Genomic DNA, 16,342 nt, shown 5'->3' with positions numbered 1-16,342 from the left:
TGAAACAACCAAACGATGACACGTTCTTTAGCGCGTCCTTGTTGTTGCTTTAGAATGCGAGTGTACTCACCGTATCTGCTGATGGAGGAGCGAGACATGCTGGCTGAGGACGGGATGTTGTAGGAGGACGTCTGTTTGGGAACCAGGGCCACCACACAGCGGTCGGACACCTGAGGACACAGAACAAATACACCACCTTATTGCATCTAAAATGATACGTTTTATTATTGGTCATTGTGAAAGATCCTCAGAATATGTCTTTCTGTTGTGAGAAGAATCAAACAGAAGTGAAGATGTAAAGATAGAGTCACCTTTGTCTTATATAAGTGTAAAACGCCTAAAACAATCCAACTGGAAATAAACCCATGCGACAGGACCAATGGAGGAAGAGGAGGAAGAGGAGGAAGAAGAGGAAGAAGAGAAGATGAGGGTGAAGAAGAGGAAGAGGAAGAAGAGGAAGAAGAAGAGGAAGAAGGAGAAGAAGAGGAAGAAGAGGAAGAAGAAGAGGAAGAATATGATGAAGAAGAAGATGACAAAGAAGAAGAAGAGAATGAAGGAGAAGAGGAGGGGGAAGAAGAGGGGGAAGAAGAAGAGGAAGAAGATGAAGAGGAGTAAAAAGAAAGGATAAAGAAGAGGAAGAAGAGGAAGAATCAGAGGACGAAGAAGAAGAATAAGAGGCAGATGAAGAGGACGAAGAAAAAGAAGAGGGGAAGATGAGGAAGAAGAAGAAGAGGGGGAAGAAGATGAAGAAGAGGAAGATGAAGAAGAGGAAGAAGAGGAAGAAGAGGAAGATGAAGAAGAGGAAGAAGAGGAAGAAGACAAGGAGGAAGACTCGTATATTTCTTTGCCACAAATGTATGAGACAGGGAAACTGTTTCTTTTTTCATATTGAGTTTCATTGTCTAATCCCCACATTGTTCAGGTAAATCCCACAACAAAATCAAATCTTCTTTTAATTTCACTGGATTATCTTGGATACAGTTGGTAAGTATATTTGAGCACGGACACCACAGCCTCGTTGTAGTTTTGACTGTTCCTTGAAGGTTAAAGAAAGCTAGAGACAAAGCCACATCATCATCATCCCTCAAACAGCACAAGGAAAAGGAAGCGCAGAGTGACTTTCCCTTGTCTGAAGTCTGAGTCTGAAGCATCTGGTGTCGTCTTCGTGTCGGGTAAAAGGTGTAAAAGCAGCATTAGAGCTGAGGTTCAGTGGAAGGCAGAGCACAGCAGACCTGGAGCTGCCAAATGTCGTGAAGCCAGACTCATATTTCTAAAGAAGTCTGAGCTCTGGCTGATGCACTCCTGTCACTCAACACGCCACAAATGTGTTCTGGGTCAAACGCAGAGGACGATTTCCCCACGGGGACAGTAACACGTACCTTAACCTGAATTGATTTGTTAACGGTGTCGTTTTTTAAGGCGACCATCCACAGTGTGTCAATAAACTTAATCTAGACAAGCAGTTGAATCCATGCAAGCTACAAGTCAGATCAGTGGAGAAGCAAGCCCATTCATAAAACAAGAACAAACAAAAAGTAGTATTATATTTGGCATATTTGTCCTTGTATGTTCTTATTGTCCATTCTGCATTATTTCCATAGTTATTATTGAGATTGTCAAAACTCTCATAATACAATCGTCACAATATATCAAATGATAAGATTCATTGTTTTGTTGCAGCAGCAGATAAAACCATACAGAACTACATAGACCATGATCCTTTGCGACGTTTCATTGACTCTAATGATTCACAGCAAAGGCATTATTCATATTTCTACAATTCGATCGCAATAAATACTGTCCCGTGAAGTTAATATATTGATGATATTGTTCTATTGTTAGTGTCCTTGACTGTTGGTTCCTTCTTTGTCATTTTAACAGTTTCAATGTCCCACAAACTTAAATTAAAACTTTATTAATATCAATAAAAACACCTGAAATAAATACTAGATAAAAGACTGTGAAACATCTTCATTACATTAAACTCTACAAAATCTACATTAACATAAAAAGGCATTATTTATTTCCTCTTTTAGAACTGGCAAATGGCAAATACGTATAATATGTAGCAAAGAGATTGACGTTGAGACTTTTCAAATCAGTTCTAGTCCATGTTCGACTTGGATCAACTCAAACAGTTTCTTCAGGAGTGAATTGGCTTAACACAATAATGAGACGTTTCATCAGCAGACCTTTATGCATTTTTAAACACGCCTTCGAATTATTCAGAAGCGTTTTCCTTGTGGTACAACACTAAAATAGCCTGCTTGGAAAATGACAAACAGAACTTGTAACTCGTTCCCAGAAGCCACGACACGAGCGGCTTGTTGGCTGGCATTTCCAGAGGAGCCGGAGGACGGATTTCTGTCGCAAAAAAACAAAGAGGAATAAACAAAAGACAAATGCCAAGCTCCGAGAGGGATTCCTGGGAAAAACAACCGCAGCGACAAAACGACTCTCAACTCATCTGCTCATTTTGGTTTGAAGCAAAAGAGTTGTTTTCAATTGCTTTCATGAGAATTAGCGTCTGAGCGAGCGAAGTCTGTTGTGATGAGATTACATGTTGGGCAAATTTGCTTTTATGAAGAATTATGTGATTTTCCCAGCTCGGATTCATTTTGTCAAATTTCTAGTGCGTGTTTTCAACAATTACGGGCGTAAAGTGGGTGACTTGCATTCCCCACGTCTTGTTCTTTGTAGTTTAGTGACCACTTTTTCATTACTAGTGGAGATGGGCAGTATATTGAAATATAGATAATATTATGAAGGTTGTTTTGAAGATATAGACTACTTGGGTACATCTCTTACATTTTTTATTTATTTAATTTTAAACATAACAACATCATTTCAAAAAGAAGATACAATGCTGTAAACTTCCAAATAAGGATTAATAAATAAGGATAAACAAGCATTAATCACAACTGAATATCAATATAATAATAATAATAACATATATATAATTTTTTTTAATGAACTATACACAAACTCCAGAAAAAAGTAAAGACTAAATATTTTGTACATTTTGCATTTTTGTAAATAAACACAATGAAGATGTTCAAGCTTTTTCTCGCTAAAATATATTAAAAATCCCACCTTCACAGGCCTTACACCCAATCAATTGAAAGAATATTGATAGAAGTGATAAATCTGCACACATTTGCCTGACAACAAAATCACAACCAATAACCATCGAGTACATTTCTGTTGCAAAATATCAGAATATATCGGCGATCTCCAAACAACTGAGATTAGATCGCGCTTGGCACTACATTTTCATTTTCGCCTATAACTTGGCTACAAGAATCCGAACCACCTGAAGTGAACCCGCGCCGCCTCGCACTAACCACTCTGCCGCCGCGGCCCCCTCCTTTTCACCGCCCATCCGATAAGAGAAAATCAATCACTCTAACCTCCCCCAAAAATCCCATCTTCTCCTCCGACCTTTTGACTTCCTTCATTTCCGCGCCTTAATTCCCTTTCAACAATCCGCAGAATAGCTCTAATAAACCCCGCTAACCCGAGATGTCTGCGGCGCCGCTCCTGTGATACCATTTCTTTAGGAAGCATGAAATGGGTTCTGTGTCGCTCATCTTCCCTTGACACTTCGCTCCTGTCTGTTTTTCTTCTCTTCCTGATAGAGAGGCTACATCGGCGATGGGGCCTTGTGATGGGCTAAATGATTGAAGCCGCGCGGATTCGTCCTTCAGGGATAATCCACCGAGGTGCTGGTCCGATAGTGGGCAGGTGCGATAAGGCGACTGGGCCTCGCCGCGCCCGATAACGTCCTTTCATTAGAAGAGGCAGACGGGAGCGGAGTGGGCAGGCGGCTGGAGGTGGGACGAGCGATTTTTTTATTTATTTTTTGGACGAAACGATAAGAGTGAAGCCCGGGGGCCAGAAGAGCCGTCGTCGATGTCCCAAAAGCTGCAGGGTGGGCTTTAAATCGCAGTGTCCTGAGCGTGGTGTGGTGCCTGGAGGTAAAGGTGTAATCTGCTTTTAACAATATGCGTATTTGGCGGGAGAATTGCTTCAGAGCCAGATGCGGATGGGGCAAAATTGACCACGTTTATGCTGATTTTGTGAGGCGGTTTGTAAAATATGAACGCTTAACCCCAGTTTGGGTATTTTATTATCAAACCGTGAAAGGGGGAAGTAGCTATTTAAATCTATCTGACTCGTTCTTGTCACAAACAGCTGCTTTTATGGGGACAACAATCAATTTGCTCATTTACGAGAGAAGCTTTTAGACTATAGTAGTTTTAACTTTATCGCATTTTACTTAGCTTGAGTATATTTTTAAAATGCTTTATGAATATTGGCTTCCGTGAAAGAAAGCGTTTTACATTTTATCCAAATCAAAAAGTATGTTTGATAATTGAAGACGTAAATGGATGTGAAAGTGTGAGTTAAATCCATTTTGTCTTCTTCTAAAAAGTATTCCATTAGGGGGCCTGAACTGCAAAAGGAGGAAGTATAAATCCATCTAACGCATTCCCAGCACTCACAAACCTGTTCATATTTGTTCTTTTTCATCTTATGCATGGATTTTGCACAGCTTTAGAGCAGATTTATTCAGATATCAAAGTGAAACTGGAGCGATCGCCAAAGCCCAGCCAATCAGAGCACTGCCTTCTGATCGCACTGCCATTTTGGCTCTTAAATACGTCATTACCAGATGCAGACAGCGCACACTGGTCTGATCTTGACTCTAATTATGCACTTGTACAAGATACCATTTGGGAGGAAAAGAAAACATACCAATTTACAAGATAAAAGTTGGTACTCCAGCGTTAAAGTTGTGAAATAGCCAGCCCCAGCGCAGCATTAATGTACAGTATAAAGTGAATTATACACTCTGACGAATACTTTAGACATTCACAGTTTAAATATGCGCGAGAGAGACTTTAAAAATACACAAATAGCTTGCGGTGGGCGAGTTCCGCCCTGGACTGCTAATGCCACTTTGCTGAATAACGCATCTAACTTGTGCTAAACGTCTTCATTTACGTTTTGAATTTGCTCAGAGCGCGCGGTGTGCATTTCCATATCCAGGTTATGCAAAGCCTTATTTCCCAGGTGGCGCTGTAAATAGCCGTCGGGCTTTCTTGGGATGCTATTAATTTTAATGCCTCTGTCTGGAGCTCGTGTCTGCGCGGGGAGAATTAGTGAAGACTCAAGGTGATGCTAGCACAAACTCGGCGTATTTCACAGTAATGTTATTTTTTTTTTGATTCCGGTGAAGTCACTCTCACTCCGCGGCCTAATAAGCCGAGGTGAGACGAGGAGGCAGATGTGAGGCCACAGCTGATATTGTGGAGTTGGTGAATGCAAATGGAGTCACCAAACAGGAGCCAGACACGGAGCAGGCCAATCATGGAGTAATGATGCACTGATGGGTTTGTCTGGTAACCACAGGAACAACATCAACTGGAGATGATTTCAAATGTGACAAATACAAACAGCAAATACTTTATGTAGCCAAATGATATAGCGGGTTTCAGGCAAATAATTCCTTTCTGATTTGAAGGATTTGGTGAGAATTTCCCCATTCAAAAGAATCTATAATCCCTATAAACTCTATTATTAATGAATGTGACAGGCGGTTAACACGTTTTCCAGTGTTTCATTTTGTTGTTGTTTTGTTTTCAGTCTTATTTCTTTATTTGTTTCACAGCTCTTTCCTGTATTGAACTGCGCTGAAATAAGAAACTATGTATAATGATACAGAGGCTCTCCTTTATCCACCTTATCTTTATTGTTTTACAATATTTTCTTTCTCCCACAATGCCCTGCGGCACCTGTTTCGCTCTGAACTAGTCCTTGGTTACCTCGGCTCTGGGGCAGTAGCAGCCGTGATCAATGACTTCTCTAAGATCTGCAATTGAGCGAGCAAATAAAGTGAAAAGCATCTCCACCCACTGCTGCTGTGTGGTCCCTGGCCCCTCCGTTGGCTAATGATGGCACAGGATTGGTTAAAAAAACAACACTGCAGCCTATTACAGTGCAGATAAACACGGCACAGTGCTTTGTCCAGGATTAAAGAGCTCTATAGAGACCATTGGAGCAGAGGAAAGAGAGGAATAAAGAGCAAAAACTACCCCTGCCGGACGTAAATAAGCAAGAAAAGAAAAGGTAGCAGAAAAACCGGTGCAGACACTTGTAGGAAAGAGACTGTGAAGGACACGGTGACATATTGCATGTAATGATTTCTTGGTTTTGTTATTGCGTTTTCTCTGTGGGGACAGAGCCGAGGCGACGCGCTGAATGGCAGAGGTAAGAGGTACGACAAACTTGTTCCAGCATGGCCCAAATAAAGTAGTTTGAAGGTGGCACAATGACTTTGCACTGCTCTTACAAATACATGTGAAAATCTTGTTCCACAGGAAATGATAGCTTTTTTACGTAATGTTGACATTTGAAATGAAAGTATCAACATTAAACTAAACTTACTAAAGATGTGTGGTGGTCCGAACAGTCTCTAAAAGCCCAGGAGGAGGGGAAGCTGTGCATGGTAAAGAGGCCGACACAGTCTCTTCCAGGACACTGCTGTGGTGATTTTGGGCGTTACAAACATAAATTGAATTGAAATGTGTAAACAAAAGAACATTTTCAACAAACTATCCTCTAATTCCTCTTTTCCCTGTGTGTTTCTTTGCCACCTAAAGAATATTTAAAGTCTCCAATAGGGGAACAATAAAGCAACCAACTGGCTCTTTAGACTGCATTCACTTGGCGTTATGGGGAGATTACATTGATTTATTCATTTCCTGAGACTGCTCGTATCCTAATCCATTATTACTTTTTGCTTAACTTTAACATTTAACTTCAACATAAGCACTAACTTTAAAGGCGTAATGGATGATTTTTTGGCCCAAATCTGAGTCTCATTTCCTCGTGGCGTGGACTGCCGATTAGTCCTGCCACGTATCAATCATAGAACGCACCTACCGCTCACCTGCAGCCTCGTGTGGCTCGTCCCCATGAGCAGCACGTTTCCCCGTGTCTAAGCGCATTGATCTATCATAATATAGTTCCCTCAGTGTACAGGACAAAATTAAGACAGAGAAAGACAGTTCGAGCTGACTCAGAAGAGACGGAAATCTACGGGAGACGAGAGATGCGCTAATAAACAAACGCATGTGTGGCAACGAGGCTTTTTTGTGCGTCTGCACAGGGCGAGTTCTCAAATCGGCGAAAAATCTTCCTTTACGCCTTTAACCTAAACTAACCCATATCTTAACTTTTTGATTGCTGGCCCCCATAAAGCAAAACTTTGCCATGAAGTGATATGTCCCAGCAGTGTGTTGAAAACTAAACATGTGATCTAAACTAACTAACTATTAAACCAGGACAAGAACCAGATCAAACCACGGCTTCATCAGGATTAAACTGAGCTCAAACCAGGACCGAAGCAGGACCGAAGCGGGACCAGACCAGGACCAAACCAGGACCAAAGTCGGACCAAACCAGGACCAAAGCAGGACCAAACCAGGACCAAAGCAGGACCAAAGTAGGACCAAAACAGGACCAAAGCAGGACCAAACCAGGACCAAAGCAGGACCAAACCAGGACCAAACCAGGACCAAAGCAGGACCAAAGCAGGACCAAAACAGGACCAAAGCAGGACCAAAGCAGGACCAAACCAGGACCAAAGCAGGACCAAAGCAGGACCAAAGCAGGACCAAAGTAGGACCAAAGTAGGACCAAACCAGGGCCAAAGCAGGACCAAAGCAGGACCAAAGTAGGACCAAAGTAGGACCAAACCAGGACCAAAGCAGGACCAAACCAGGGCCAAAGCAGGACCAAAGCAGGACCAAAGCAGGACCAAACCAGGACCAAAGCAGGACCAAAGCAGGACCAAACCAGGACCAAAGCAGGACCAAAGTAGGACCAAAGTAGGACCAAACCAGGACCAAAGCAGGACCAAACCAGGGCCAAAGCAGGACCAAAGCAGGACCAAAGCAGGACCAAACCAGGACCAAACCAGGACCAAACCAGGACCAAAGCAGGACCAAAGCAGGACCAAACCAGGACCAAAGTAGGACCAAAGTAGGACCAAAGTAGGACCAAACCAGGACCAAAGCAGGACCAAACCAGGACCAAACTAGGGCCAAACCAGGACCAAACTAGGACCAAACCAGGACCAAACCTGTGAATCAAAATTGTAAAGTGTAAAAGGAGGGTTCTGCACGTAAAAAGATGGTAGGCAGGCACAGCGGGACTAATTGATGGCAGGTAAGAAGTCAAGAAGAAAAAAACAGGGCAAAACGCTATCCTTAAGAAAAGAACAATCTGGTCTCGCCGGGGGGGGGGGCAGTGGAAATGTCGAAATGTTCATCTCCGCTGCCACCTTTCCAGTAATTGTCCTCTCTTCAGCGACTTCACGGATTACGACGAGGCGAAACATGCAAATGAGGATGTAGAAATTGGCTGCCGAAAAGTCAAGTGCAGGAAATATCAGAGTTTGACAAGGTGTGTGCGATTTCCATAATAAGAGAGCGGAGCAGGCCTGAGCGTGAGCGGCGCCGTCCCGAGCTGTACCTGGTAGTGCATTAGCGTGTTGAGGCGTTTCCAGTCGTTTTCGATCTTGGTGGTGATGTCCTCGTCCTGCAGAACCACACGGGCCATTCTCCCCTGACGCCACTCTGCAAAACAAACAGGGTTTAATGGACGAGTAAGCGGAGGGAAGCTAAAACGGTCACAAGTTCAGCGCGATACGTTTCTATTTTGCGGACTCATCGACAGAAAAGGATTAAGTTCCCTTTCTTTGTGGTGTCTGTCTTAGAGCTGTGCTTTAATGTTCTATGGACAGTGTAAGTGTCTGAAATACAGCGTTTTAAACTTATTTGGCTTGTTGGTTGTACAATAATGCTGCAAACATTATGTAGTACTCCCCAGGAAATAATATTACCGATTGTTTATTTTATTCAAACAAGTTACGCAGAGTTTTTATGACCAACTACTAAATGAATGGTTGACTATTCTAATAATTATTAATAGTTATCAGGACTATACAGATGCTAAAACCAGTGGTGGAAAGTAACACAGTACAAAAAGATAAAGGAAAACTGTTCTTTACGTCAACTCATTTGACAGCGGATACTTTTTACTTTCACTTCAATACATTTGTGAGCAGATATATGTACTTTCTACTCCACTAAATGTTTGAACTGGATATAAAAGTAAAAGTAATTTTTCTTCTGGTTTTAGACCGACTAAAATGGCTGAAGTCTTTATGTTTTCAAGCACCTTTATTTATTAAAATGACAAGGAATAGTGCTTCTGATGACCAAACATCTGGACTTGAACACACTCTTTAAGTACAGTTATAAAAGTGTACTTTTACTTCAGTAACAAAAGGAGTACTTCTTTCACCACTTTCTAAAACACATAGCAAAAGAGGTTTTATCACAAAAACGGATGCATTGTTGAACAAAAATGTCAAAAAAATAATAAACTGTACACTTCTTTTCCAATTATTCTCCATCTATAAACATTCAGATATTAGTTGGTTATTTTAAAAGCTCAGTAGACAATAAAAAATACTCTTGTTGACATTCAAATTCCAATAAATATCCGCTAACTTGTCGACCACTAAAATAACCATTAGTTGCAGCTCTATTATACATATTTATGAGATAATATGATTGCTGTAACTTTACATTATGTTGAGCTTCCACCTGTCACTCAAGGCCAAATTTCAGCTGTACTGAGCTAAAAATCTCTCCATTTAAAACACTTAATTTCGATATCGGTGCAAGTAAATCTTATAAACGCTTGTGAACTCATTTGAATAAACTTTTACTTTCACTCTTTTACTATGTTTTTTCCCCATTCAAACCATTTATCGCATGCACAGAGAGACAGTCCCAACCTCACCGTGTTTTTGAATCATCCTCGACACTACTCCACAATCCTCGACTTACCGCACTGGAGCCAAATTGCCTGGCCCCGTCCCGCTCTCCCTCCCCCTCCATCCCCGCCGCTTCCTTACTTTCTTCTCTTTCAAACTTGATTTGCCTTTCAGCCCTCTAAAACTGCATCTTATCCAGCCTTTTTCAAACGCACACTCTTCACTCCCATTACCAAGATGAGCGCACATCAGCCGCGCACACGCTCTCTCGCTCGTCTCGTTTCGGATTGACGCGCGTCTCAATTAAACATTACGCGCGGACGACTTCGAAAGAAGTACACACGGACGGGCGGTGCGCTTTAATTGGTACTTGCGCGGTGCGAAATTGCGCGGCATTAGCATACGCAGCGGGATCGGGATCGGCGCGCGCGGAGAAGGAGATGAGATATAAAAAAAAGAAAAAGGGCAACTATGAGAAAATCACATCCTTTCAGGTCGAGAAACGGTGGCAGGGAGGTGGGGCACAGGTGGGGGGCACAGGTGGGGGAGTCACGCGGGGCGGGGTCGTCGGTTTCCGGCTGGTGTCTGGAGGTAATGAGTTGATAATGAAGGTGGTGCGGAGGCGTGGGCCGCTTTGGTGGGGGAGCGATCATCGGTTTCGTGGGCCGTCGACTGTTTTTTGTTACTGCTAGGTGACCGTGCGTGGGGCATCCGGGGGCCGAAAAAGATAGAAACGGCAAAGCGCAGGAGCGAGCAGAGACGGACGAACACTCGGTTACTTCCCAGGTATCGAGGACAGAGGGAGAAGTAATGGAGGGAGAAAGGCTGCTGAAGCGTGATGGATTGGAAGAGAAAGCGTAGATTTCTCTGTATTTAGTGACAGGAGCAGATTGGATGTGTTTTCAGAGCGTGGCTGCAGAAGCTACGATACAATGTTTTGTTTCAGGCCATTAAAGGAGACGTATTATGCATTGTTTGTGTTGATATTGGTCTTTAAAGAGGTTCTTGAGTGCCTTTATGTTGGAATCTCATGTTTTAGAACATAAAATCACCTAAACAATGATAAAATATACATTGTCAGTGTAGGACCTCAAGGCCGTCACTCCAGCACCTCTCTCTTCCTCTTCCTATCCCTCTTCTCTTCTTTTCTTTTCTCTTTCTCCTCTCCTCTCCCTCTTCTCTCTGGTTTTGTAGGATCTTACTGGCACACAGTGAGCAGCCATCAAATCCAGAGGGAGAGAGGGGCCACGCTGTCTGTCTGTTTGATAGAGGTCTGGCTGCACTGACCTTCCTTTTCACAATGTATGGAACATGTCATTTAACTCACATTTTTCTTTTAAATGTCTTTTTAGATGCAACATGACCCTAACAGATACATGCTTCAAGGCACTGTACCTGTTTTATACTCTTTTGAAACGTGAAAAGCTAGTTCATGCACCCAATGAAGGAGAAGCCTCATTCTGGGCTCAGAAATGAATGAAAAGTGTTTATAAACTCATCGCGGTGAATATTTCGGATGCTGGGAATGCATAGGTAAGGCAGCGATACATGTGGAGCTGCAAAGAGTTTAAAATTAACTAGTTTTAACGTTTAAAAAAGTGCAAATCAGGTATAGCACTTTTAAGGTGTATGGACATTTAAAACATGCTCCCAAGACAATTTAATTCTCAAGAAGGACCTAGTTAGCCTCCTCATAAAGATAGTAAAACATGATTGAATTCAGCAAAAAAAAAGTTGGTTTAAGGCTCATAAAACATAATGTAGCATAACTATGAGATCTTTTCAAATGCCACTTCGCAGTTTGAATACATGTTTGCCATTTTACAGCATGTGTTTGTTACCCAGGTCCATGTCGACGGCGCGGGGCCTCTGGGAGTAGGGCATGTTCTTGTAGATGGCGTCCAAGATCTTCTCCTTGACCTGAGTGATGGTGTCGCAGTTCAGCACTTTGACCGGGATCTCAGGGCTGTTCTCATTGTCCGGGTTCACACAGTTCAGAATCTGCACAAGTCAGAAGAAGAAGTGAGACAGGGCAAGATATACTAAGACTTTTTGTGTATTTGTTGTGTATTTGCATTGTTGTACGATCATTTACAGAAAATCTGTTCTGTCAGATGCAGGTTCTCTGTGCATTCTATAATGAAGCGAATGACGAGGGCTGAACCGAGAGGTTGTTCACTTCTGACTGTGTTTTGTATTGAAGAGCCAGGAATACTTGACTGAGCCAGTCTATTATACTTATACTATTATACCTGTTCAGCCAAAAAAGTAGTAAAAGTACTACCTGACCTCATCTTGACAAGCTATTGACCGGCAGGTCACATGAAACTTGTATTTACATGTGCGTTCAGCCATACCATCTTAAAATGCCCTGGTTAGTACTGGCCGGGGCGACTGCTGCAAATACCAGATGTGGTAGGGGGGCAGCAGTGGCTCCAGAGCAGGGGTCCAGAGCAGGGGTCTAGAGCAGGGGCCTAGAGCAGGGGTCCAGAGCAGGGGTCTAGAGCAGTGGCTCCAGAGCAGGGGTCCAGAGCAGGGGTCCAGAGCAGGGGTCTAGAGCAGTGGCTCCAGAGCAGTGGCTCCAGAGCAGGGATCCAGAGCAGGGGTCTAGAGCAGGGGCCTAGAGCAGGGGTCCAGAGCAGGGATCCAGAGCAGGGGTGTAGAGCAAGGCTCCAGAGCAGGGCTCCAGAGCAGGGGTCCAGAGCAGCGGTCTAGAGCTGCGGTCTAGAGCAGGGGTCCAGAGCAGGGGTTCAGAGCAGGGGTCTAGAGCAGGGGTCCAGAGCAGGGGTACAGAGCAGGGGTTCAGATTAGGGGTCTAGAGCAGGGGTCTAGAGCAGGGGTCTAGAGCAGGGGTCCAGAGCAGGGGTCTAGAGCAGGGGTCTAGAGCAGGGGTTCAGAGCAGGGGTCTAGAGCAGGGGTCCAGAGCAGGGGTCTAGAGCAGGGGTCTAGAGCAGGGGTTCAGAGCAGGGGTCTAGAGCAGGGGTCTAGAGCAGGGGTCTAGAGCAGGGGTCCAGAGCAGGGGTCTAGAGCAGGGGTCTAGAGCAGGGGTTCAGAGCAGGGGTCTAGAGCAGGGGTCTAGAGCAGGGGTCTAGAGCAGGGGTCTCTCAACTTTTTCCCCTGAGAATTTACTTTACAAAACAAAAATAGCAGAGCGCTTTAGGTTGGCGATTCCTGCATACTGTTGTTGTGTCCTGAGGCAAGACACTTACCCAACTGGACCTTGTATGAATGTGTTGTGTGAGTGAATGATGGTGGTCAGAGGCGCTGATGGCACAAATTGGCAGCCTCACATCAGTCTGTCTGCCCCAAGGCAGCATGGTTACAATAGTAGCCACAGAGGGTGAATGTGATGCATCATTATTACTGTCATAAATATAAAGGGCCAAGCTGAGCTATATCTGGATACCAGCCATCAAAAAGAGTCTTAGATTTAGAGGATACTGTACTAAATACTGTACTAAATGTCAAGTAGACATATGCTGACACTGCTGCTACTGAAATGAAGGTCACCCTTGTAAAGGAGGTTTTCATCTCAATGGGTTACTTGCTTGGTTTAGTTAATAAATAGATCAAATCGTGTGGGTTCATCTGACGTTATCACAGTGTCAAAAGCAGAAAAACACTAATGTCTCAGTTAGAACCAGAACTTGGGTCCAGTTTTTGTCTGCTCTCATTACCATCTCCCAGGAGCATGGCAGGAGCTCACTGAAACCATTTCAGCTCTCTCTGGCTCTCCCCAAATCTAATTTCACACCTTCGGCGGGACACCAATTTCCAGCTCTGTCGGGGCATTGGCGTGTAATGAGCCAAAGTTGTAGGCAGTGCAATCAGAGCGTCGTCATATCACAGCGTTTCATCACACAACTCTGTCCTCCTCAGCTCTGTCTCCTGCCTCATGTTGGACCAACAATGGAGAGCGCAGCATCATTGACTTAATTTTATTACACTTAATGACACCACACGCGGCTTTGAGACTTTTCAGGAGCAATTCACTAAAGCAAAGACCACGTGAAACTAGAAGTACTCTAAAAACACAAGTTGTAAGCTGTCATTAGTTCTTTTACTAATAATGTTACAATCTAGGCTCCAAATACTTTGTTCAACTGTTTTATTTGCACTCTCCTCTTTTAAAGTACTGATTATTATTTATGTTTGCATTAGTTACTTTGTATTGTGATTTCAATTTATATTTTCCTGTTCTGTAAAGCCCTTTGAATTACTAATCAGTTGAAAGAGTGATAAGTTAATCAAGCTTGTACTGTTCCAGATACGTAAATCTTATTCATTATTAACATTTGTCTTACACAGTGTTGGGAAGTAACTAAGTACATGTATTGACTACAGTTACTTTCAAGTAAAAAGCAAGTAAAAGATAAAACATTACTTTTGTGGCGTGTGAATGTGGAGTTTTTCTCTCTATAATCAATAAATAAATGCAGAACAGACATAACACAAACACACTGTCTCGACCAAATAAACAAAATAATAATAATACAAAGAAAGTAATCTCAGTATTTGGGTTGGGCCGTGTAATGGGAATACATATGAAAGCTCCTTTAATGCAGATGTTCAGTTTTGTTGTTGTTGTTCAGTTGTGGTGCAGTCTCCACCCGTGGCCGTCCCGTGTGTGGTGCAGTCTCCACCCGTGGCCGTCCCGTGTGTGGTGCAGTCTCCACCCGTGGCCGTCCTGTGTGTGGTGCAGTCTCCACCCGTGGCCGTCCCGTGTGTGGTGCAGTCTCCACCCGTGGCCGTCCTGTGTGTGGTGCAGTCTCCACCCGTGGCCGTCCCGTGTGTGGTGCAGTCTCCACCCGTGCCCGTCCCGTGTGTGGTGCAGTGCTCGTACCAGTGTCTTGTACTCGATTTGCTGGCGGATGAGCTTGTCTTCGCTCAGGGAGTAGCGGGCTTCTCCGGTGATGGCGTCGATCGGCCCCTTCTCCATCTGCTGCTTGATGGCGCAGTACAGCATGAACAGAGGCTCACCAGCGCAGTCCTGACACAGACAAACAAACCCATTTACCTCCATAACACAGCTCCATTTTTAATCTTTTTGAGTCATATATTTTATTGAAGTGACTATGCTCTAAATTGAGTGTATGTGGACAAAAATGTTTAAAATGATATGAATATTGGCATTTCTTACATTGCTTTCTCATATGTTTTTCCTCATTTGTGTTAGTCCTAATTAATTCCTGTCGTCCTAATTTACTGTAGTTCTGGTTGAATTGTTTTACAGATTCTAAGTATAGAATAATTCAATAATATTCAAATAATTGCAATTTTTTTGTTGAGAAACAAGTAGAATTTTGTCAGATGTTTGGATCTTCAATCTGCTGTGTTGTGTTGTTGTTGTGTTGTTGTGTTCTTGAACTTGCCTTGAGGAATTTGTGAAGGAGGAAGGCGAACCAGTTGGTGAGCATCTTCTCTGCAACCGACTCAGTCCTGCAACAAAACACACACAAAACTCGTTTTATTTTGGAGCTCGGTTTCATAATTCATCACATTTGGCTCCAGGGCTTTATCCCTCCCGGTGGTTTCGCCTCAAACGACGTGGTCACAGCGAGCGGCCATGGTGAGCAGCCACGGTGAGCGGTCAGAGCGAGCGGTCAGAGCGAGCGGACACGCGGCGTCCATCTGTGATCACGTAAACGCTCGCGAGCCTATCGGAGCGAGCCAGGGCCAAGTGTGAGGAGCGTGTGCGGATTCACGAGTGGTTAGGCACAGCGGGACGTCAGCGGCTGTGACAGGCCTCAGCTGTTTGGGGAGATGAGCGTTGTCACAGGTAACGGCCGGATCATCACAGTCAATCACAGGAACCCGGCTGAAGGAGTCGATTGGCCGTGAAAACACACACACGAGCGCGTCCTGACCCTCATGTCTTCTCTTCCACCCCTGAGCACACGAGTGGACCTGCTTTTCTCCTCGCGCTGCCTAATCTGCCTCGCACAGGATCATTAGAGCAGGTGCAGAGGCGCAGAGGAGCAGAGAACACCACTCAGGTGTGGGAAAAGACAGAAAAACAAACAGCCTGGTGGGAACGCCTGATGAACATGAATGAGAGATGAGCTCTTCTGGACAAGGGCCTGAGGTGAATCACAGCAGAAGGAAAGATGGAAGATGTAGGCAACAACTTTACGTTTAAGGCAGCGTTTTTATTCTAAATATGTTGCTTTTGAAAATTATAGAAATTTGCTTATGGAAGCCGTCTATGGTAATCCAATCTGATGTGGGGTTAATTTTGAAACCGATACATCATGCTAATAAGACATAATTTATGATTAAATAAAAATAAATAAAATAAATAAAATAAATAAAATAAATAAAATAAATAAAATAAATAAAATAAATAAAATAAATAAAATAAAATCTAATGAAATAAATACTAATATTTTTGACCTCCCAATGTACAATTTCTTGAATTTTTTCACCATAATTGTAGCACTGCTTTTTTTTAACTACTTTTTAACTTTGCATTTTTTCCGCATGTATGCA

General features: G+C 43.4%; 1 protein-coding gene across 1 annotated transcript in view; it reads right to left on the bottom strand.

The window, feature by feature from the left end:
- plxna2 (plexin A2) overlaps positions 1–16,342 on the bottom strand; it is a 312,486-nt gene that overhangs the window by 17,530 nt on the left and 278,614 nt on the right. The window contains exons 23-27 of the mRNA XM_072449250.1: positions 15,226–15,292; positions 14,697–14,843; positions 11,695–11,854; positions 8,542–8,645; positions 71–170 (exon numbers count right to left, since the gene is read on the bottom strand). Of these exons, the coding sequence (XP_072305351.1) occupies positions 71–170; positions 8,542–8,645; positions 11,695–11,854; positions 14,697–14,843; positions 15,226–15,292 (578 nt within the window). The remainder of the gene's footprint in view (positions 1–70; positions 171–8,541; positions 8,646–11,694; positions 11,855–14,696; positions 14,844–15,225; positions 15,293–16,342) is intronic.

The sequence above is a fragment of the Eucyclogobius newberryi genome, unplaced genomic scaffold, assembly GCF_026437365.1.
Source record: "Eucyclogobius newberryi isolate DKJ021-1_F unplaced genomic scaffold, fEucNew1.0.hap1 SCAF_17, whole genome shotgun sequence".
NCBI classification, from domain to species: Eukaryota; Metazoa; Chordata; class Actinopteri; order Gobiiformes; family Gobiidae; genus Eucyclogobius; species Eucyclogobius newberryi.
This window is presented reverse-complemented; position numbering and strand designations above follow the sequence as displayed.